Genomic DNA, 22,817 nt, shown 5'->3' with positions numbered 1-22,817 from the left:
GTGTGGCCCAGTGTGGCCCAGTGTGGCAGGGCGATTGCCTTGAGATCTGGGGATCCCGGGTTCAAGACCCGCTCTGACCACTTGTCGAATTAATTTGTTCCTGTTACTCCCTGATTCAACTTCTCAGCTGCACTTGCAAATAGCCAACTAGCTTCCATCCGGTCAGTTGGGATTCTCAACAATTGTTGTTGAATGTTCTGTTCTGTTGTGATTGTTTTTCATTGGCCCTCAAAAGCCCCTAAGAGGGAGTGGTAAATTAAATATGTCTTGTATTGTACATGTAACTGCTATCTTACCCAATAGTGCTATTCCTTCCTTCTTTGGGATTCAAAATGTATGTCGAAACAACATTTCCACAAGTCCTAAAAAGTTCTTCAAGGCTCTCCTGTAGAAACATCCAAAATACAATATCATCATTTCTCAATAATAGAAGTGATAACTAATTTCCCTCCTCTCCCACAAGTGGATCTTCTAAAGTTTACTATGTCTAACAACAGATGCTTAAATTTTACTTGTCAATAGGGCTACCTCAGGAAGGAAAGACAAAAAATGAGAGGTGTACAAGGTTGATTTTGTGGCCATACAGCAAGTATTTCCTTTTCCCACACTTATGACACCACTTTGAGAAAAAGAACGACAATATTGCGATATGAAATAAAGAATGTTTCACAGAATGTGAGGGGCAAAGAAATGCAGACAATTGGGAACAGAAGCAGGCAGAATTAATTTTTCTTTGCATCTCGCAAAGTAGGATAGAAGATGGGTTCAAAATAAATATTTCACCCTTTGACACCCAAACGGGGGGCATTACTAAACACAGGAACGGAACGGAACGGAACGGAACGGAATAAACCGGAATATGCCGGAACAAGGCGGAATGACACTGGAATGAGACGGAATGAACAAGAATGGTACCGGAATATAAGGAAACGAGCCGGAATGACACACAAATAAAGCGGCATATACCGGAATAAACCAGAATATGCCGGAACAAGGTGGAATGACTCTGGAATAAAACCGAATGACACCGGAATGTGACGGAATAACCAAGAATGGTACCGGAATATACCGGTACGTACGAGGCGGAATGACAACAGAATAAGGCAGAATAAACCAGAAGGACACCAGAATCAAGCTGATTAGCGTGGACCGGAATGACAAGGAGCAAAAAATGATTCATTCTGTGAATGAATAAATGTTACAGAATGTTGACAAAAAAAAAATTTACATTAAGGGGAAGTAACAAGGTTTGGAACGAGTCACGATATGTTCTCATAATTCTTCATGTAAATATATTATCAACTATCGATCTGTGCTTCTGACTTCTTTCTTCAAACAGGGAAACACTGCGCTCAGGCTCGATGGCATTATTGCCAACAATCGGGAAGAGAAAAAGAGTCTTCCGGCCGTTTGCGTGAATCTATTCCGTATATCTCCATCACGTGTGGGTCATGGGAAGCAGGCAAGCAGCAACGGTAATTAGTTTATGGTTCGCTGAACTTGATTGTGATTGGTCAATGCACAATTGACCTGTCAGAATGAAATAAAAATGTTCACAGGTTTTCTGACTCGCATAGTGAAAGCCGACTCCGAGATCCATAGACAATAACAATTAGAATAACATTGTTTCTCTTGCTCCTGTATTTGTTCACGAAAAAAATGTTACTTTCACAAGAAATAATTATTTATTTAGCGACGGATATACTTGTCAATTTTTTTTCTCGTGATCGAAGTGTTCCAAATGTTACAAAAGGCAAAAACACATGCAATGTCCTTAGGGAATCACGGGACACAACAAAACCGAAAATCGGTCGGCGCTGACTAAAACACCCAAAATTGGCATTTTCAGGCTCATACCGCTATATCCCGCTTTATTTCGGTGTCATTCCGGCTCGTTCCGGTATATTCTGGTACCATTCTTGTTCATTTCGTTTCATTCTGGTGTTATTCAGCCTCATTCGGGTATATTCCGTTCCGTTCCTGTGTTTAGTAATGCCCGTCCTTCTGGTTTATTTAACAATTATTCCATGAGCGCGCGTTGGATATGAGATGGTAAATAGCCAACGAGGCGCGTAGCGCCGAGTTGGCTATAACCACTCTCATATCCAACAAGCGCGAATGGAATAATTGTTTTATTAAATTCCTTAAACTCCAAAAGTTTAGAAGTACGAAATACGAGCGAAAAAAGCGAGAAAATCTTAGCGAAATCGAAAAAAGTTGATGAAGATGCGATGTTGTGTAATACCTCGTGGTCAGACAGACGCAGGCCCATCACAAAATCATTTCTTACCTTTTCGCGTATCTCTAAGCTTCGAAAGTGATTTAAACTTTCCACAAAAACCTTTTTCCTTTGCTTTATACCGAAAGAAATTTCGCTTTCTGGCGTAAACGTTTTAGTTTAGCAACGCTAAGCGCAATCATTTACCATATAAGGTCAAACTAAGGTATATGAGCTGATAACCGAGATTGAGTGAACCAATCAGAGCACAAGAATTGCATTATCCGAGGTTGAGAATTTAACAATTTGCCTTATTCTGTTGTCATTCCCCCTCGTTCCGGTATATTCCGGTACCATTCTTGTTTATTCTGTCTCATTCCGATGTCATTCGGTTTTATTCCAGAGTCATTCCACCTTGTTCGGGCATATTCCGGTTTATTCCAGTATATGCCGCTTTATTTGTGTGTCATTCCGCTTCATTCCAGTATCATTCCGGTGTCATTCTGGCTCATTTCGGTATATTCCGGTACCATTCTTGTTCATTCCGTCTCATTCCGGTGTCATTCCGCCCCATTCCGCCATATTCCGGTTTATTCCGGTATATTCCGTTCCGTTCCGTTCCGTTCCGTTCCGTTCCTGTGTTTAGGAACGCCCCCCAAACCAGCCCAAACCGGTCTAACGCCAGATGATTTTACTCTTCAATGGCTTCAATGGGTAACCCCCGGGAGTCAATGGGTTAATATTTAAAAGGGTAGAATCCTGTCCAAGGGGAACAAAAATTATTGTGAATAAGCAGAGAATTTAACCCAATCAAGTTTGAAGTAAAAGTAGTGACACAACTCAAACATCGTATCTATTAGATGGCAGGATTGACAAGAATGTAACAAAACATGAAGGGATTAAATGACTGACCAGTAGTTCCACACTTCAACATAAAGTCATTTTAGAGCCTGGTAATAACAGTTTAGGAACAATTCTTAAAATCACAGAAGTAACAGTAGCCTCACCCTTGTCACATCCAATGGAACATTTTTAACATACACCTTGCATTCATCGTGCTGTGATGGTCTGTTGCTTGTGAAGTTTGCATTCTTTTGACTTGAACAAAAAGAATGGAGATACAATACATGTACATGTTACTTAAAACACACTGTATGTAAAATGTATATTATGGAAAAACTATCATGCTTATTCATAACAAGACATTATTAAAATTGGAATAATTACAATGTCATCACGCCCCTGTTGAATTATTGGATGTTAATAATTCTTAAACTTTATTCATAGGACTTCAAAAAGAACCAGGCACCTCCTAATATGTAGTGGATAAACTATAAGTGGAAGATCTGCATGGGTGTTTACAAATTAAAGGCCAGCCATATAGTAAATGCCCATACATGTACAGATGGGACACAAATATTTTACCACCCTTGTGAAATAAAACAATAAATTGAATACAGCAGAGATTTGTATCAAAAGTTACCAAATACTAATTAAGAAGCTACACAGGTGTTTGTACTATAAATTCATTCTTAAGTACCGCTCAGATATACGTTAACCAAAAAACGTGCATAATACGCGTATGTGCGTATAAGTATACGCGTATGTGCGTATAAATATACGCGTATGTGCGTATAAGTATACGCGTATGTGCGTATAAGTATACGCGTATGTGCGTATAAGTATATGCATATGTGCGTATAAAAATGCGTATATAAGCACAAACGCGTATACGCGTCTGTTCATTAGTATGTATGAGCTGGCTTATTGTCTTTCTATTGTTAGCGGGTTATTGTTCTAAAGAATAGCTTGACAGCACTAAAAACTACACGACCACGAACTCATGAAGACTTCTCCCGATACGCTGTTGCAAGTGTACAAGCTAAATTCAGACAATACACATTTCGATGCGACGTGCGTGTTTGTAACATGATCTCCATTAGCTTTATTAGACTCTCAATGAAACACAAAGAAAATTTTTCGTCGTGAATAACAAAGACACATCAGACGCGCATGTTTATGCGCATATACGCGTATAAATATACGCGTATGTGCGTATAACTATGCGCGTATGTGCGTATAACCATACGCGTATGTGCGTATAATCATACGCGTATGTGCGTATAACCATATGCGTATGTGCGTATAATCATACGCGTATATGCGTATGAAACGCGTCTGCGCAGTTAACGTATATCTGAGCGGTACTGTACTATTTAATCCATTGACCACTGAGAGTGACACTTAACAGATTTTATTGTTTAACGCCAGACAATTTTACTCACCAATGGGAGACGTCCTAGGGCGTTTGAAGTGTCAACAGATTAACAATAATATTAATCAACCCCATTTGATTTGTATTGAGAAGAGAAATACATTTCCACCAAGAACAATAAATTTGGAATGTTTTTAATAAAAAAAATGGCTAAAAGATTACTCTCCTCTCTAAGTTGTGCAAGGCTGTTGCCTAACAGGAGCCCGGTAGCCTGGGGCTCCCAAAGAATAGCTCTGGGCTCCTTAATTTTTCACAGCAACACCTTTCACTTCATATGTTGGGCTCCTAAGTTCTCAGCGTTTAGCTCTGAGGGCCCCTTTAAAATTTTCTTAGGCAGCAGCCTTGATGTGTAATTAAAATTGAAATATTTTTAGTTCAAATTCAGAGTATTATTAATGTTATTTGATAGTATTGCATAGTTAATGATTATAATAATTTATTAAGAATCAATTATTCAATTGGGCAATCAATTAATCAACATCATTCGATGGGTATGCCACTTTCAGCAATCGCACGGCTTTTCTGTCCACTGTATAATTTGATTTATTATGTTGTTTTTCTTTGTAATTGTAAATTTTCATGTACAAATGTACAGTTACAAATTTGTCATGCTTCTGCGCATGATCAGTCTTGTGTGACACAAAAGCGACCAACTGTCCAATGATGGAATACTGTACAATATTGGAAAATTAAGCAATACTTACATGTACCTGAAGCTGAAGTATGATTGAGATTCTACAAAGTCATTGATCCAAGTACCCTCCCTGTGGGGACCACGCCCTTTTAAATAATAACGATATTGGAACAGACTAACCTCATTCCCAGAGTCTCCATTGTTGTTGAGATGACACCCTGGTTGGGGCTGGTCACATGTCTCCCAAAATGTGGGAGATTATTTAACTAAAATCTGTGTTTGGAGAGGGGAAGGGAATCACAATGCATTTGACTTTGTGGCCAGAAGACCATCGAAAAAACGCATGGAATTTGATGAGAAAGGCAAAAAGTTGTTGTCAAATTGATCAGACATAACAGAAAATATACTTGCATCATTTGAATTTTTGTATGCCTGTGAGAACATCTGGATTCAAACTTTAATACTGGAAGAAGCTCAAGTGAGCAGTTGAACTGAGTGATAACAAAGGATACTAATAGTTTACGACAGCTTTAAAGAAACGAAAGTTTTGTCATGAAAGAAAACAAGTGAAACTTTTATCCATTGGAAATAAGCATGTTCAGCGATCAATCAGTTAATTAATGTCATATGCTTATGTCACATATAGACCTCAAACTAACTGTGCAGGTATTTTATTTTGTTCTTTGATTTTTGTTTTTCTTTCGAATGTTAAACAAAGTGATTCCTAAGTATCAAGCTTGTACGGCCCCAGCCAGGTCTCTCTCCTCATCGACGAGAGACCCTGGGAACAAAGTTGGGAACAGATCTGACACAATTATCATTGTTTAACCCTACATGTATCACCCCTGAAGTGGATCCCATTGATGGATAAATTTGTCTGGCGTTCGACAGTGTAAAATCTTTTATAAGTAAATATCACTTTTGAGAGGAAAAGGATTAACTGGCCATACTTAGTATTTTACTCAGTCTAATGCCAGACGACTTTACTTGTCAATGGGGGACCCTGGAAGTCAATGGTTTAAGAGGCCCTGACAGGATGTGGGGGGGGGGGGGGGGGTCCCGTGATGCTTGTCTGAATTTTAAAATCACTCACGTAGGGGCTTAATCAGCTCATTCACGGCCTTGATGTCACTGTCGGAATTTTGCTGGGAAAGGATGTCTTTTGTCGGAATTTCATTTTATGTGCCGTCGCTACTTTTTGGGCCATGTCGCTTGTCAGGGCCTCATTAAAGGTATTTTGAGTGGACCTCGATGTTGTTAAGGATGGTGCCTACTAATTCAAAGGTATTTTTGCGCAGTTTACTGACTATGCGGGAAAAGCAGATCTTAACAAGTGTTATTGAAATCCAAAAAGAAAATGGGGGTAACCACGCATTTTTCAAAGATAAAGATAATTCATCAAAAATATTTGTAAAAAGCTTTAAGATACAAAGCAATGTATGCCGTTCTTTTCCAAAATGAAGTTTATTTATCTCGGAAGAAATGCATGGTTACCCCCAATTTTCTTTTTGGATACCAAGAGCACTTGCTAGGTTCTGCTTTTTCCACATCGGTTTAAACCTCGCAAAAATATCCCTGTATTAGTAAGCACCACCCATAGGAAATCCAAGTATCTTGAGATGCGCAGAATGTATGCCCAATAACAATAGTAGGCACTGTCCTTAAAATGTGAAAGCTCTAGTCACTTGCATATATCACATTTCACTCCTTGACTCCAGACCTATGGCTTTGTAAAATCTCAACTAAACTTCAAGTTACAGTGGATCTCGTTTACTCTTACAATTTTTCCAGATATTTATTTCTAATTCTTTCCTGGGAATCCAATACATCCAAGAGAGGAAATTACAGATGAATGAGTGGAAAAATTCAAAAAGCTAACCAACCATTTCTGACATGGGTGGTAGTATTTAGTGACTAGAGCCCTTTGCTTGGTAGTGACGGATTTACACCAGAACAATGAAATTCATGCATTCTATCTAAATCTACCCACCCAGATGACAACCAGATCTATACATTTAGTGAAAGTACATGTAACAGACACCGCTACAGTTTGAGGATGATTGCCTTTATGTTTCATGTAGGCAAAGTGTGGGTGGAAAAATTCGTCATGGTGCCAGCGACGGATCTAACACTTGCTCATTTCCCCACGCCCAAAATAACGAAGTATCCGGTGCAAAAGTGGAGCATGTCTTCGCAACCCGAAGGCTGGTGTGGACCTATGAATTACTGAAGCTATTTTAAAATCGTAACCTGCAACGCAAGTTAGCTCCATAGTCCAGTTGTTACGGTTATAACGAAGAAGGGATGTTGGCCACAACGATCTTCCACCAAAAATACTCAAAATATCACAAGCCCCATCCACATGCACACTCAAAGTCAAAACAAATGCACAAGTTATTCTATCGTTCAACAGTATTCCAAATTCCCGATATCTATGTTAAAATTGTGAAAAGCTATATGCGGATTAGCTAACCCTGCTGACTTTTATGTAATACTTACGCCTTGACAAATAGCTCTTTCATTGAACAGCGATTAATTTAGACCTACAGTACAGCAAACATAAGCTCAGCTTACGTGTTGTGAGATGTCATCCTTTCCCCAAAACCTGTTGGTTGCCATGATCGTGAACCACCGTCCATTTTAAAGTGCTTTGAATTACCAGCAGTGATTTTAGTTGTTCTTCTTTCTTCTTTAAGTTATCCTCGAACAGATGACGGCTATGAAGCCCAAAATGCACACCCGGTTTTGCACGTGGAAACGAAAATTGATCCAGGTCAGCTGAACCTCGGTTTCACAATGTCAGAGGTTCCCTAGGGACGAGAATATGTTATTCGACCCTGACTTTCTCTTACGGCAATTCAATTTAAAATAATGATCATGTAGCGAGTGTAAAGCACTTTAAATATTTAAAAAACCCAATACCTAAAATATTGACGATTAACTATCGAAAAAATAAAAACAGAAGGGTTAGGTCACGTCGATCAGTCACGCAGTTACAAAAAATGTAAACATGACAGGTGCGTGACAGACCTCAAGGCTGGCCCAAGATGGCGGCCCAAGTACGGGTTCTTCAATTAGAAGCACACCAAAACTTGGAAACCAAGTTATACAGACTTGAAAAAGGTAGGGAACTTCTGATAAAGAGCCATTCATAAAAGGCGTTTAGACTTTGAGACCTGTCGCTACTTATAAACACCTTGCTTTGGTGCACAGCAATATAAACGGAGCGATGTGATATTGGCAGGGTATTTGAATGCGCACGCCGCATCACTTAAGTATTTTCAAACAAAATGTCTGTATTTGAATAAAGATTGCCAAATTTTGTAGGGTAAAGATCTCTTTTTAAGAGTGACAATGTTTTTTTATTGAAACGACGAAAAAGTCGGACTGAGTGGAGTCGATGGACAAACAGCTGAGAGATGGACTTCAGCGGAATTTTCAGATTTGTGTCTCTCCCTAACAACGCCAGTATTTTTAAAGAGAACTTAAAAAATAGGGTAACTCGGTGACAATAATAATTTGATCGTGGGGTCATTTTTATTGGCCATGACCAACACCCCTCAAATAGACCATTTTACCGTTCTTTGCTCAGTTACCAGGCCTTTGAATAAAAGCGAGGCTGGAGTTGACCTTGCTTTGTACAAACCTCACTGCTTTATTACAACAGCATGATTTACACAAGAAAAGCAGTGAGGTTTGTATTGAAGCAAGGTCAACTCCAGCCTCGCTTTTATTCAAAGGCCTAGCAACTGAGCACAGAACTGTAAAATGGTCTTTTGGCAGAAATTCATTCATGACTTAACTGTCAAAAACATTTGTTGTGTTTATGCAAGTGAATAGCACATATTGTTATGTGCCTGGTTCTTCAAAGAATGCCACTATAAGACGACAAATATAGTGGTCGAGTATTCCGAAGAGGGGCCGTAAGGGGGGGTCAAGCGCACAGTTCACGGCCATTAAAAAATGAAATTACGGTTCACGGAAAAGAAACTCACACTTGAGAAAGATTTGTGGCCTTACCCTATATATATATAAATTTGTATTGGTTAAGTCACCTAAAGGTAGTGGCATGGTGGTGTTCTGGCTAGCGTGTCGGACTCGATGTCTAAAGCTTAAGGTCTGTGAGCACCGGATCAAGTCTAAGGACGATCAGCAACTTTAGGTCTTGTTCTCTGACCTTCTCTGATATCGTGTTACTCGTTCTCTGTCCTCTCAGTACAGTACAGTGAAGTTCGCTTTCAGATTCTGTGTCGTACTCAGATTCTTGTTCATCCTCTGTGTCTTTCTGGTTTTCTTCTTGACGCTTCCTGTTGCTTTCAACGACTTCAACAGGACATCCCAAGTCACCTGCAGCGTCCACATGTCCCAGAGTTCTCTGCATCGTTATCTTCTCTTTTGGTTGCTCAGAAGTGGCATAAAGTTAATTAACCAAATAATTCTCTTTTGACTTTCTCTTTTTATCTTCTTCTTTTAACTTAATTCAAATTAAAATGTAGAGGGGACTGAATAATTTTTTGTGGACTCCTAGTATTGTAACAGGTGTAACGCGAATTAACACAAAAGTATGGATATACCTTTGAAAAGTGACTTTCAAGTAACCGTGACGTGTTATAATTTTATGATCTTTTATCAAATTTCAGTAATAAAAACACTCACCTTGTAAAACTGCAGAATCGACAAAAAGCGGCCTTTCCACGTTCCATTGCGCTTGTGTATTGATTGAGAAGGCTTTACTGCCTTCTGCGCTTTTGACTAGTCTGCACAGTTTAAGATCAATAGATGACCCTATCCCACGCTTCTCGGCTTTGGTCTTGAGGCCAGCGTGTTCAACAATATGCCTTTTAAAGGCGTCAAGGGAATTATGTTCTCTTTGCAGGGGAATTCGGATCCTTTCCTTCCCCCAAGTAAACAACCCCTTCTAAAACACGAAACTGCTCTTCGCTGACTTCGCCCTTCGACATTGTAGCTACAATCTTGGACAGAATAAAATGGAACAGAAATGCCCCCTCTCCCCTAGATCAAGGATGAAGCCATGTGAAGGCCAAAACGCGCCATTTTCTCATCATTGATTTTGGGGGAGGGGTGGTCTCAATGTTCCATTTAATCTGTCCAAGATTGTAGGTCGTGGAAATAAAATAAAGATTCCCGATGGTTGGTGTCAAAGGTCGCGTCAGCTTATTTTTGGATCTGATATCATACACTACGCAACGGGTCATGGGAAACCCCTTTGTTTGTTGTCACGCAAGATGAAGAAAACCGACTTCGTAGCCCCTTGTAGGGTCTACGTAAGTAGCCGTTCACGGAAAAAGGGTCGTTTTCGTGTTTGTTATCACGGATATCGGAAAATTATTTCTCTTTTTCACGTATCACGACAATCATATCATTCACGGTTCACGAATTTTATTTTTTTTAGATTACGGATCACAGAAAATAAATTCGGTCGATCACATTTCACGCGAAACCCCCTTACGGCCCCCCTCCGAACTTGCACCTTTCCTTGTGGGAGGTGTGTGGCCTCATGGTTAGTGTGCTTGACACCAGATCGAGTGGTCCGGGTTCGGGGCCTGGCCGGGGACATTGTGTTGTGTTCTTGGGCAAGACACTTTACTCTCACGGTGCCTCTCTCCACCCAGGTGTATAAATGGGTGCTGGCATAATGCTGGGGGTAACCCTGCAATGGAATAGCATCCCATCCAGGTGGGAGTAGAAATACTCCTAGTCGCTTCATGCTACAGAAATCGGATGTAAGCGCCGGCCTGATGAGCCTTCTGGCTCGTAAGCAGAGACTTTACCTTTTACCTTTCCTTAGAACAGTACATGTATCTCAAATTCTCTAAACTAGTCAGAACATCTGAACTAAACATCGGTCATTGTTAAAGGGGCTACGTCACACAGAATGATGTAATTTCATGACACCAAAAATGCCCAAAACGTAGAATGAAACATTGCAGTAATCACTTAAAACTGTTGAACAACATAAAAGAATACAGCAAATGAAAGAAAAGCAGGGATAGATACAAATGGACAAGATTGAAACAGATTGAATGAAACCTTTGGGTATTCTTGAAAAAGGTTGGCCTGATGTCGCCTGGAAAAAGGTTGTTTTTGCTCAGAATTATCTTGTTTGTGGTGTAACGATAATTTTATCAGTAAAGGAATTCCACATTACCATTTTTGAGTTTTACATGTAACCTTGTGATTAACTAAAGTTTCTCCTAAACACCCGAGAATAATGTGACCTAGCCCCTATAACCCATTGACCCCTGTCCTAGGGCATTTGCAGTGTGAATGACTTAAGGGCTAATGCTAAAAGGCGATAGGTTTCTTACCTCCCATTGGTAAGGTTATTGATTGGCTTTTATCACGTGGCTCGATTGGTACGGACATTGATACTGCCAAATTGCCATGCGTCAGCCGCGCCACCACACAGTGCCAGAGTTACATGTATTTTAAAAGTTACAATGTAACTCTGTTAGCCATTTAAGGTAAAGTGTGTTGGATATTGTTGTCTGTTGGTTGTCTAAGCTGAATTTGGATTCAGGCTACCACCTGAAAATCCTGGGCCATGGTAAACTTCTGGGCTTTGCTGCCCTCAAAGAGTGAGAAACCTTGTATTAATGAACTTTTATCAATGACTTTTCCAGGATGGAAGCTACGTTTCACTTTAGGCCCAACGTTACAACCTTACAGTGTTCGCTTATTTTGCAACCATCCACCTGATGGTAAAAAGTCATTTGACAGAAGGAAGTATTATGAGTTGTCGTGGTCATGTCCACTGGGAAAGCAGTGTGATGATGCAGATAGACTTGCCGATCTAACAACATGTTTAGCTGGATCATTTCATTTCTATATTACTTACAAAGATGAAGGAGAGAAAGAGTAAGTATACATTGAACTCTACACTGTTCTGGCAGTCAAAATACATACGCTCTGTATGGGTATATTGTAACTATGTATATTGAGCAACAGCTCCAGTGTTTATAGATGTAACTGACTAATATGAGTGTTTAGAAGTCACATTCCGATAACCAAATTGAAATAGTATTATATTGGGAATTATGCACTTAGCTATCAAGTTAGTTCGAAGGTATTCCACCATACTATAAGAATCTACAGGAAACAATCATTCTTGGAAAAAGCGTATTAAGAGCCTGAATGGCCAGAGGCAACCAGTTTTGCTTTACTTACAAATTGAAGACTTCAAAAGATATCAGTAAATCCATTCACTGATCCGAGGAGGATTTTAACCCAACACAATCACACGCAAACCCATCACCTCGACCCCTGGGTGTGCAACCTCCTCCTAAGGGGAGTGGGGTTGGTGCAGCACCATACGTAGAGCAATGCTGCTTTCCACCAAAGTGGCCTGAGGGTTCAGTCCCAGATTTAGCGTCATTGTACCGTCATTGTACATGTATGTACGTAGGTTGAGTTTGTTGGTTCTCTACTGTGCTCTGATAGATTTTTCCTCCTGGCTCTCCAGTTTTATCGTCTTATAAAAAAACCAGTGGGTGATTTGAGCCTTAATTTTGTGGAAATTTGATTGGCTTTACAATTTCCCCAATTAGTAGAGCACTTTGTACCCAGCCAAATAATTATTATCATCATCATCATCATCATCATCATTTTGGTAGTAGTAGTGGTATCAGTAGCGGTAGTGATAGTAGACTTAGGAACTTTTATTTTATTTACTTTGTCAGTGATACTGTATTTAAAGCTTGCACTTGGTCAGTTTATGTACAGAAAGTGACCTGCACTGTAACAGATAACAAGTATTAAACCAGATACACATAAGAGATTTTACATCTTTGAGATACAGTAAGAAGGTGATCGACATTGCAATTGCAGTGTGACCTGTGATTGTAGACCTACAATGTATGACTTCCAATTCATGTGAACAGAGCTTGCCTGAAGGTGGCATGATGATGCCATTTAACTACCAGTGGTTTTTAAGTATTAACTTTGCCCTGTGAAGAAGCAAGAGTCCAAACAAAGCCCAAGAGTGAATACTTACGAACTGCAAAACCTAAGGAAACTAAGATCTGACAAGAAGTTGCTACCATTATCATCTTCTACCATCTCACTTTTACAATTTTTTTTACTTTTCCATTTTTTAATCTGATATTACAGAGAAAAGACTTCAACAAGTGGTTATTTCACTGTGGACCCAGTTCTTTATGTAAATAGTACAGAGACAATCCCTCTAGACTGTGTTAGCTTACAGACTGTACTGTCCAAAAGCCTTGGACCCCTCAGTGAGTGGTATGACCGACTGCGTGTAAGTACTAACAGCAGTAAGAATTTACAAGTAGAATGTTCCCTCTGTAATATGGCTTTAAAGCCCTCAGATATTAACAAAGATGTCTGACAAACAGCGCACATGCTTTATTGAACAAAACCTGAATACAGAAGAGAACTATGGGAAACCTAAAACCTTACACACATGACACATGGCATTTAACACCTCAGTCTCAAATTCAAAACCTGTGGGTCCCAGGCTTTCTCCATCACAGGACACATCAATTATAGGCTCTTTTTTCTTTCAAGTTTCAAGTTTCAAGTTTACTTATTTACTACAAGTTTATTACAAGTATATTACAAAGTTTGGAATATGGAATATTTGAATCCTTTAGAAGGAATCTACAGACTTATTCACTGTAGGTTTTATTTTGTAATTTTTGCATAGGATATAAGTTTAACATACTTTGTCACTTCACTTATTAGTTTTAAGAACTAGTGCTTTTCAAGTTGTTACTACATGTAGTTGTGTTGTCACAAGTTGGACAGAGGGCATTATTAAACCATGAAACACCGAAACAGCAATGCACTGAAACACCAAAACACCATGTACATATACATGTATTACCCCACCATACATTGAATACTAACCGACAAAGGTTGGATTTGAGATTAAATATCATTGTCTGTTAGTATTCAATGTATGGTGGGGTCATAAATGGTGTTTTGGTGTTTCGTTTCACTGTTTCGTGGTTTAGTAATTATAATGCCCTTGGACATAGTTACGTTCATGAAATACATACATGTAACTGAGACAGAGTGAATGTCACTTTTAGCAAAAAGATTTAGCGACCCTAAGTTTGGAGTCTGAGCACATCATGATCAAATCCAATTTCAGGTCTGAGTGTGTGCAGCAGGTTTGAAAGTTGAATTTTTTTCTAGCAAAATGTTTATATGCTCAGGGTGGAAGACTCATTTATGTAGTACTGTAATATAAGTATTGTTTATCTCAATATGTAGTTGTTGTATGGATAGAGCGGTTTTCAAATGAGTGCTATAAAACCAAAACCAAAGTAATTACTTTGGCCAATCAAAAAGGACGGAGACAATCCAGTAAACCAATCAAAACTCGAAGTATAATTACACGTAGTCGCCACAAAGCACGGGAAAATGTGCACGCGTGAGCTACAATTGGTTTTAGTTTCACTTCTGATTGGTTGAAAAAGTGGCGCGGGAACTTTGAACCTATCACTGAGTGAAGTAATGCAAAACCAAAGTAATTCGCTAATTACTTTCAACACTCAGTTGAAAACCACTCTATAGATATAATTGCTATTACATTGTACGCAATAAGTAATTGCAAGTAAAAATCAAATCAGGTTAGTAAAATTTATTTCATCCAAATGTATTAATAATTATTATTAGCAAAATCTAGGCCTTCATTTTGCTAAACATAGGTCTTTTGTCATTATCTGAGTTTAAACAGCACTTCTATTTGAAGCCAAATGGAAACCATGTAAGGGTATATTTCCAGGTACTTTAACTACATAGGAACAAAGACGGAATGTATTTGTTCATATTCACTTGGCTACTCTTTCCCCAGGAAAATTAATGAAACCCTGGGCTTGGATTAGTATCTAACTCATATTAATATTCATTAAGGGTTGTCTTTACATTAGAAAATTTTACGAAGGATGGAGGAATGCCAAATTCAATGTGATATTTATACTTACAGCTGTAACTGCTTGGCCAATAAGTATAGGGTATTTTACATTATTTTGATTTTATGTACCAATATTATTACTGTATTTTTATTTTTATTTTCAGGTTACAAAAGAGACAGGCTATAACATGATTCATTTTACTCCGATACAACAATTAGGAAAATCCAATTCTTCGTATTCACTATCAGATCAGCTGAGTATTAATGCTGCACATCATTCACCTGGAGGAAAAAAAGCAACATTTGACGGAGTTAAGGTAATGATATAATACTAAAAACCTTTTTGCTTTGAATGGGTACTGGCAGTTCATTGGTAGGGAGTTACCTTGCAGTGGACTTTGTATCCTGGCCATCCAGGGGCTGAATAGAAATACTCTTAATCTCCTATTATTAATAAGTAAGCTAGGATAAGATGCATCTTAATAGATCTTATTCATAAATGGAGGTCAATTTATAATTCTTTTGTCGAAGTGCAAATTAGCTTACCAAGCCTTGATACCATACAGTGAATTGAAAATAATTCTTGCTCTAAAATGAGGCTTGGTAGGCTAATTTGCAGGTGGACAAACGAATTATAAAATAATGTGACCGCCATTTATTAATAAGGTCTATAGCCTACATGACCTATGAAAAAAGTAAATCAAAATAGATCAAAGAATGCAGGGCATAACAATGACCATCCTGCGAGCTAAGCCTCCTTTCATCTTTTTCTTCACTGAGGAGGAGAAAGAGAGACTCTGCCTGAATCACGTCAGCTTTTTGAAGCTGTGGCAGCCCGAACTTCTGGACTAGTCAATCTTGTTTTCTCTCATCAAACCAGTTTTTTCAGTTCGAGCATCCGTTTAGTGATAAAACCAATGGTTATAATTGAGCTTGCTGCACCGTGAAAAACTAAGATGGTGGTGAGATCTGGCATATCAGGCTTGGGTTTGAGACTGTATCCTGGTATGTAGCGCATACCCGGTACTCAATAAAGATCTTACTCGATTCATGCAGTCTTTTTCGAGAACGCCAAAATCGAACAAGCAAAAGAAAGGCTCTGCCAGCAATGACTTTCTTGCAAAAGAGGTGATTATTGGTCATTGTGGTGGTAAGTACATGTATAAGAAGATGTATGATCGTTTGTCTTGCAGTGTAGTCACTGAGTTGTAGTTCGCGATGTTTTAACGCCTTGCTGCTGGTCTTCTTCAGGCCATAAGGTCGACAGGTTATGTGCCACTAGATGTATCATGGTTATCGGCTTTGAGACGTGGATGCCAATCCTTATTGTTCCTTTATTAAGTAATCTCCAGAGAGACATCTCATTAAAAATTATTATTATTGATGCTTATATTGAGCATTTAACATTTAATACATGATGAAATGGACGTCTTATTGTTGTTCCTGTTGAGTTAGTACATGTATTGATGTACAGATGATGTTTTTTTTCTTCCATTCTCATCAGGAACTCCTTGACAAGATCCGTACTGAGTGGAAGGTTATATCAGTGGTGGATATTGTCCTGAACCACACATGCAATCAGTCTCCTTGGCTTTGGCAACATCCAGAATGTGCATACAACCTGGAAAACTCTCCTCATCTCAGGCCAGCATTTTTACTTGATCGTGCTCTATGGCACTTGTCTTGTCAAGTAGCTGATGGCTTGTGGGAAAGTGAAGGCTTGCCTGCCAAGGTCAACAATGAAGGTCACATTCAATGCTTTGGACATATCTTGCGGTGAGTCTTCAACAGGGGTAGCTACATGTAAGTGTGAAAGATTTAAGGTAGTGGACAGTTTTCATACATGTATCTAGAGGTCCCAAGTTGTGTTCTTGTGATGTCTACATTACCTCTTTTTTGACATATGCATGCTCCCCTCAGCCTCTGATCTATGTCACTTTACTGCAGTATGAAATTCCAAAAATGGTCCAGGAGTTTGAGAGTTACTGATGACCATAGAGGTATTGCAGGATGAAGCTGACTTTGAATTAAGACAGCCCATTCTGGACACTTGAGAAGTACCTGTTAAGGTTACGTTGGTTGCAACTCCTTCCATCTTGAGTTTTCACTACATAGGATCAAGGACTGTTGTGTTGGTAACTAACTACTGCTGGGATCCATGAGTTACCATTTTTAATCTTGTTGAAACTGTGTTCCTGTTCTTGATCCCAATGCCATGCTACCTCTTTCTCAAGTAATGAACAAAGTGGTGCACTTGTGCTAGCCAACTTTGGCAGGAACTTTATTAAGTACTGAACAAACCCAGGAAAGTTCTCAGTTCCTTTACACATTGTGGGGCTTTCATCTCTGCTAATCCTCAGAGCTTCTCTGGTTCTGGCTTGAGACTTTCCTTGGTAATTAGATGTGCTACTTACGGAACTTTGCTTTGTGTAACTCTGCACTTCTTGCTATTCAAATTTAGGTTGTGGTGACATGCTCTGTCTAGTACTTGTTGTAGTCATTTGTCATGTTCTTCCCCTGTGCTGCCCCTCAATAGTAATTACTATCAAACTTTCTTCAGAGATCAGTTGAGCACCAGGTATGCCTTCCAGCATCTCTGACATTTGCATTTTTGAAAAACTTCCAGAGCTGATTTAAGTCCAAATGGAAGGCGTGTGAATATCTACCATATGGTGTGTTAAATGTGCAGAATTTTGAACTTTCATCATCCAATTCCACATGTATCTGCCAAAATCCTGAAGGGCCATGTAAGACAAAGAAAACTGAGCCATCAGGCATATCTTTGACAATTTCCTCATTAGTTTTCATTGGGAAATGTTCACGTTGCATTGCTTGGTTTAAATCCTTAGGATCGATGTATGTTCTCACTTTCTTTGGTTTGACAACTGTAACCATCCTGTTTACCCAGGATGTCGCTTCTAGTTGTCTAACCACTACATAACTCCTTCTCTCTCCATTCGATCATGTTCATCCTTGACTTTGCTTCTGAGGGCTACAGGTACCTTACGAGGTGGATGAATAACTGGTGAAACCGAGGTGTCAACTTTGACGGCATGTTTGCCAGGTAGTCATCCTAGTCCTTAAGACGTCTGGATATTCATTCAATATATCAGTAAGGGTATCAGACTCTTTGGTTTGATTTGATACTTGAGGATATCCCAGTTGTGACTTTGTAAACTTGTTGTTCCATTTCGCCTGGCCACATAGAAGCTTAGTAGTGTGTCTTGCCCTTGCATCTACACTCAACAGTTACTGTTACAGTAGTTTCTCCAAGCAGCTCAATGACATGACCAGAGTATGGCTTGAGTGTTGATGTAGTTGGAATTACAGTATCTGCATTTTCAGGCCAAGAGACTTGAAGAACTGTGACTTGCTTTCATTGATCACTTAAGTCACTTGCCAGTCTCCGGGCAGTACTGTATTTACATGTTCTACATAATTATCTAATGAACATGTCATCTTCATATTCACTTTATGCAACTTGTTGTACATGTACCTTGTTATTGGCAGTTGATCATCATACACTAGCAAAATGATTCTATTTCAAACACTTTCTGCACTGCCTTCCGTTGACAGGAAATTGGTTTCCATGGGTATTATGGGTACTTTATCCACAATATTGACCCTTGGGTAGTGGCTGTTGTATGGTGGGACATATAGATACCTCTTTCTTCATTGATTGTGACACTCTAACTGTATGTACTGTTGATATTTCTTCGGCTAATGTGCTCATTTGTGACTTAAAAAGAGTCAATGTTCGAGTACGTGTTGGTCTCATGATCCAAGAGTTTTGGCGTAGTGTTTTATCCTTGCTTAAGTGACTTATCCTTTACTTGCTTTTGAAAATTAATGATCTCACTTTAATTTTCTTTCTTGGATAATAACAAGTCTAATCATTGTTTGATTGCAGGAACAAGATTTTACCAGAACTTAGGCTTTGGGAATTTTTTTGCGTGAATATTGAAAAAACAGTAGAACAGTTCCGTCTTGCTTTGTTGAAGGCAAAAAGACCACAGAGTACTACATCCAATCCTGACAGTGCCCCACTGGAAGTTATTACAGCAGAATCATACCAACGCCTTTCAGCAACCATTGACATGGAAAAGGCTCTGAAAAAGTTCAACAGAGAGCGGTAAATACTGCATTTTTGGTACTTTTCCACAATTTTTAGATTTCACTCCACAGAGAAATCAAAGATAGTTGTCTCTTTGTGATTTACATGTACTTGGGTTACTAGACCTTTGAGTGAATTAAAGGAAGTGGCTTTTGACAGCAGAAATGGTCAAGTCATAATAACGATCTCAAATGAGACTATTTCTAAAACAACTTTTTGGTCCTTGTGACATTTTCATGCATCTTTGCTGTGAAGCCTGTGCATTCAAATTTGGAACCATCAAATTAGATCAATCCAATATTAATTGTAACCACCACTGAGCGCCTATCTTCATGTTTAGGTCTGATGCGCTTGATGAAAAAGATAGACTTCATCGGTGTTGTGAAGCTCTCAGGGAGCACCTTCAAAGCCTCAATGAGGCAATAAAGAACAATGAAGTTGCTCATCACATAGATGCTGCAATAAATAATGTCCAAAATGGTGCCAGATATGAACGTCTGGATGGTGATGGTCCCAAACATCCTAAAGTTACCAGAGACTTTCCTTTGGCAACATGGTAAGTACTAGTTGTTTTTTTCTGTTAACTTTGTAATTATGTTAACTAGAGCGAGAGTACTCTGAAAAAGCCGTATGAATCATGAGCAATTTTGCAAATACAGCAAGGAAACCAACAAATCATTTCAGTGCAACAAGCAAGAAACACAAGACCTAAGGAACTACAAAAATTTATGCCACGAAAGCAACATGAAAACTACATGTAACAGTAACAACCCCAAAATGTGCGAAACTATCGAGGGCAGCTTCCATTCAACAATCATTGTAGCTTCTCTTGTTCAGAGAAAAATGTAAATTCTGGATATGAACTCTTTTTTTTTTTTTTTGCATTTCGCACACTTAATCTCTTCTGATCGAATGTTGTACGTCGTAGTCTGTGTTTGGTGTGATGGTCTTTCTTACAAAGAGAAGAGGGCATCTACACAATATAAATGAACTCAACAAGCATTCTCAGAAAAGGTGTTGTGTGAGTGAAGACAAATGAGCTCAAAGTGAATAATCTCTGCAGCACTAGAGCAGTAGGGACTTTTGATAGTCCAGTTCAAGTGCATTGTCATGTGGGTACATTATTCAGGGAGGGCTATATATTAAGGGATTTAAACAGTATGTCATAAAGAATAGTCATTCTATGCCAACACCTTGTTCAGCTGACGTTATTTTTAAATTTTGTTGGTCATTTATCAGTTCATGCGTCTTTTCTCCTAATCCACCGTGTGTGAGCAAGTTCAAATCAGTGTAGCCTCATAGGATGGGCTTTTACTTGAAACCAGGATGAGTGAGCCCCTGCAAATCATACACATGTGTCACTTTACCTTCACCCTAAACCCATGTCCTCTGCAAATACTACCATGACTGCTAATTACAGTGTAGAAAATAATTCTGCATTCACAGGTTAATTTAAAGTAATTTGTTACCTAGGTAATTATGCCCATAATGTTACATGTAAATTGACGTCTTGTTTTTTAATTGTCTAGTTACTTTATAACATCTGGTGACTGTGATACCCTGGAAGATGAGGAAAAGCTCATGTTTTCAGACAAAGCCAGATTCTGTATGGCACATCAAGGATGGATCTTTGGAGGAGACCCACTGAGAGATTTTGCAGCGCCAGGCTCTTTAGTGTATCTGAGGCGTGAACTCATTGCTTGGGGCGACAGTGTAAAACTGCGCTATGGAAAAGGTCCTGATGATGCTCCTTTTCTTTGGAACCATATGCTGAAATATACTCAGATTTGTTCACGGTTAGTTACTTGTCACTACTAAATGTTGCAGTGAAACATCTCTGCAGCCATATACACAGTATTTCAGAGGATTAGTCCCTGTTATGCTAAAACATTTACGGAAACTACAAACTAAGAGCGCTTTCATCTGACCTGTACATATGTATGTGTCAAATTTAGATTTTATGTTCAACTTTGCATTCATTACCGCGGTCAGCATTGTTGACTTAGGCTGTTAGTTACTGCCAGTGACATTGGATTAATACCAAGTGCAGTAAGACTTACGGTAATTGCTGTCCTATACAGAGGCTAATAAGCAATTCATTCAAAGAATATTGAAATCAAGTGAAGCTATGATCCTCGCAGTTGTGAACGCAATTTTTGCAATTGCGTAGAGATCCCTGAAAAATTCAGGCCTTCAACGGGATTTCAACCCGTGACCTCGCGATACCGGTGCGACGCTCTAACCAACTGAGCTATGAAGCCACTGACGTTGGGAACTAGTCATTTGTGGGTTCTAATGTTCCTGTGAGGAATCAATCAACGATGAAGTGATTTATGAAATGGATCATATATGAACTGCGGATATGAAATCAAATGAAGCTAGATCCTGTATGATCCATTTCATATATCATTTCATCGTTGTTTCATTCCTCACGGGAACATTGGAACCCACAAATGACCAGCTCCCAACGTGAGTGGCTTCATAGCTCAGTTGGTTAGAGCGTCACACTTGATTTCATATCCACAGTTGATATATGATCCATTTCATATATCATTTAATAGATGATTGATTCCTGAGGGGAACATTGGAACCCACAAATGACCAGCTCCCAGCGTTAGTGGCTTCATAGCTCAGTTGGTTAGAGCGTCACACCAGTATCACAAGGTCACGGGTCCCGTTGAAGTCCTGAATTTTTCGGGCTTCTTTACACAATTGCAAAAATTGCGTTCATAACTGCGAGGATCATAGCTTCACTTGATTTCATATCCACAGTTGAATCTTGCAAGGGGCAAAACTTTCTCTCAACATTCATTCAAAAGAAGGCTCTTGCTGTCAATGTGGCCAAATGCAATTTAGGCAAGGTTAATATCAAGCCAATGCAACTTCATAGCAAGCAAATGCCGTCAGCAGATTTCCCCATAAGCGCATGTGACGTGATGTGGGGCGGTCTCAGGGCTTTGATGCTTACCCTTTGTTTGCGTGGCATTTTGCTGGCCTTTGATTATCACTATCCGTATCATGATAATGATACTAGTTAACATTATCATATATCATATACATGTATAAGAATATATGATAATGATAATGATAACAACAATTATGATTATTAATGATAATGGTACTGATAATGATACTGATAATATTTATAATTATGATAATGATAATGATAATGACGTTGATACTGATAATATAATTATGATAACGAGAATGATTCTGATAATGATACTGATACCGAAAATGACTGTGATAGTGATACTGATAATGATTCTGATGATGACACTGCTTTTTCAGTGGTTTGAAAGGTCAATAACTTATTTATCCGCAATGATCATCTCAAAGGCCAGCAAAATGCCACGCAAACAAAGGGCAAGCATCAAAGCCCTGAGACCGCCCCACATCATGTCACATACGCTTATGGGGAAATCTGCTGACGGAATTTGCTTGCTATGAACTTGCATTGGCTTGATATTAGGCTTGCTTAAATTGCATTTAGCCACATTGAAAGCAAGAGTCTTCTTTTGAATGAATGTTGAGAGAAAGTTTTGCCCCTTTAATATATACTTTAAAATGTTCAAAATATACCAGGTGAGATAAAAACAAAATTAATGAAGTACAAGGGAGCATTCAGAGAGGAACTTGAGTCAAAAAAACAATAATATTTATTGCTTTCTGAAG

At 39.0% G+C, this 22,817-nt stretch overlaps 2 protein-coding genes across 2 annotated transcripts in view; one reads left to right on the top strand and one right to left on the bottom strand.

The window, feature by feature from the left end:
• LOC138023460 (ATP-dependent RNA helicase DDX4-like) overlaps nucleotides 1-7,891 on the bottom strand; it is a 25,966-nt gene extending 18,075 nt beyond the window's left edge. The window contains exons 1-3 of the mRNA XM_068870461.1: nucleotides 7,702-7,891; nucleotides 3,226-3,316; nucleotides 297-385 (exon numbers count right to left, since the gene is read on the bottom strand). Coding sequence (XP_068726562.1) covers nucleotides 297-385; nucleotides 3,226-3,316; nucleotides 7,702-7,766 — 245 coding nt within the window. The 5' untranslated portion in view covers nucleotides 7,767-7,891. The remainder of the gene's footprint in view (nucleotides 1-296; nucleotides 386-3,225; nucleotides 3,317-7,701) is intronic.
• Nucleotides 7,892-8,163: 272 nt separating this feature from the next.
• Nucleotides 8,164-22,817, top strand: part of LOC138024002 (glycogen debranching enzyme-like) — a 38,262-nt gene continuing 23,608 nt past the window's right edge. Inside the window, exons 1-8 of the mRNA XM_068871090.1 lie at nucleotides 8,164-8,250; nucleotides 11,772-12,006; nucleotides 13,258-13,405; nucleotides 15,193-15,345; nucleotides 16,533-16,804; nucleotides 18,939-19,160; nucleotides 19,483-19,698; nucleotides 20,672-20,938. Of these exons, the coding sequence (XP_068727191.1) occupies nucleotides 8,175-8,250; nucleotides 11,772-12,006; nucleotides 13,258-13,405; nucleotides 15,193-15,345; nucleotides 16,533-16,804; nucleotides 18,939-19,160; nucleotides 19,483-19,698; nucleotides 20,672-20,938 (1,589 nt within the window). The 5' untranslated portion in view covers nucleotides 8,164-8,174. The remainder of the gene's footprint in view (nucleotides 8,251-11,771; nucleotides 12,007-13,257; nucleotides 13,406-15,192; nucleotides 15,346-16,532; nucleotides 16,805-18,938; nucleotides 19,161-19,482; nucleotides 19,699-20,671; nucleotides 20,939-22,817) is intronic.

This window comes from Montipora capricornis, chromosome 11 (genome assembly GCF_036669925.1).
Source record: "Montipora capricornis isolate CH-2021 chromosome 11, ASM3666992v2, whole genome shotgun sequence".
Lineage (NCBI taxonomy): Eukaryota > Metazoa > Cnidaria > Anthozoa > Scleractinia > Acroporidae > Montipora > Montipora capricornis.
Note: the sequence above shows the minus strand (reverse complement) of the source record. Positions and strands in the feature narration are given on the sequence as shown.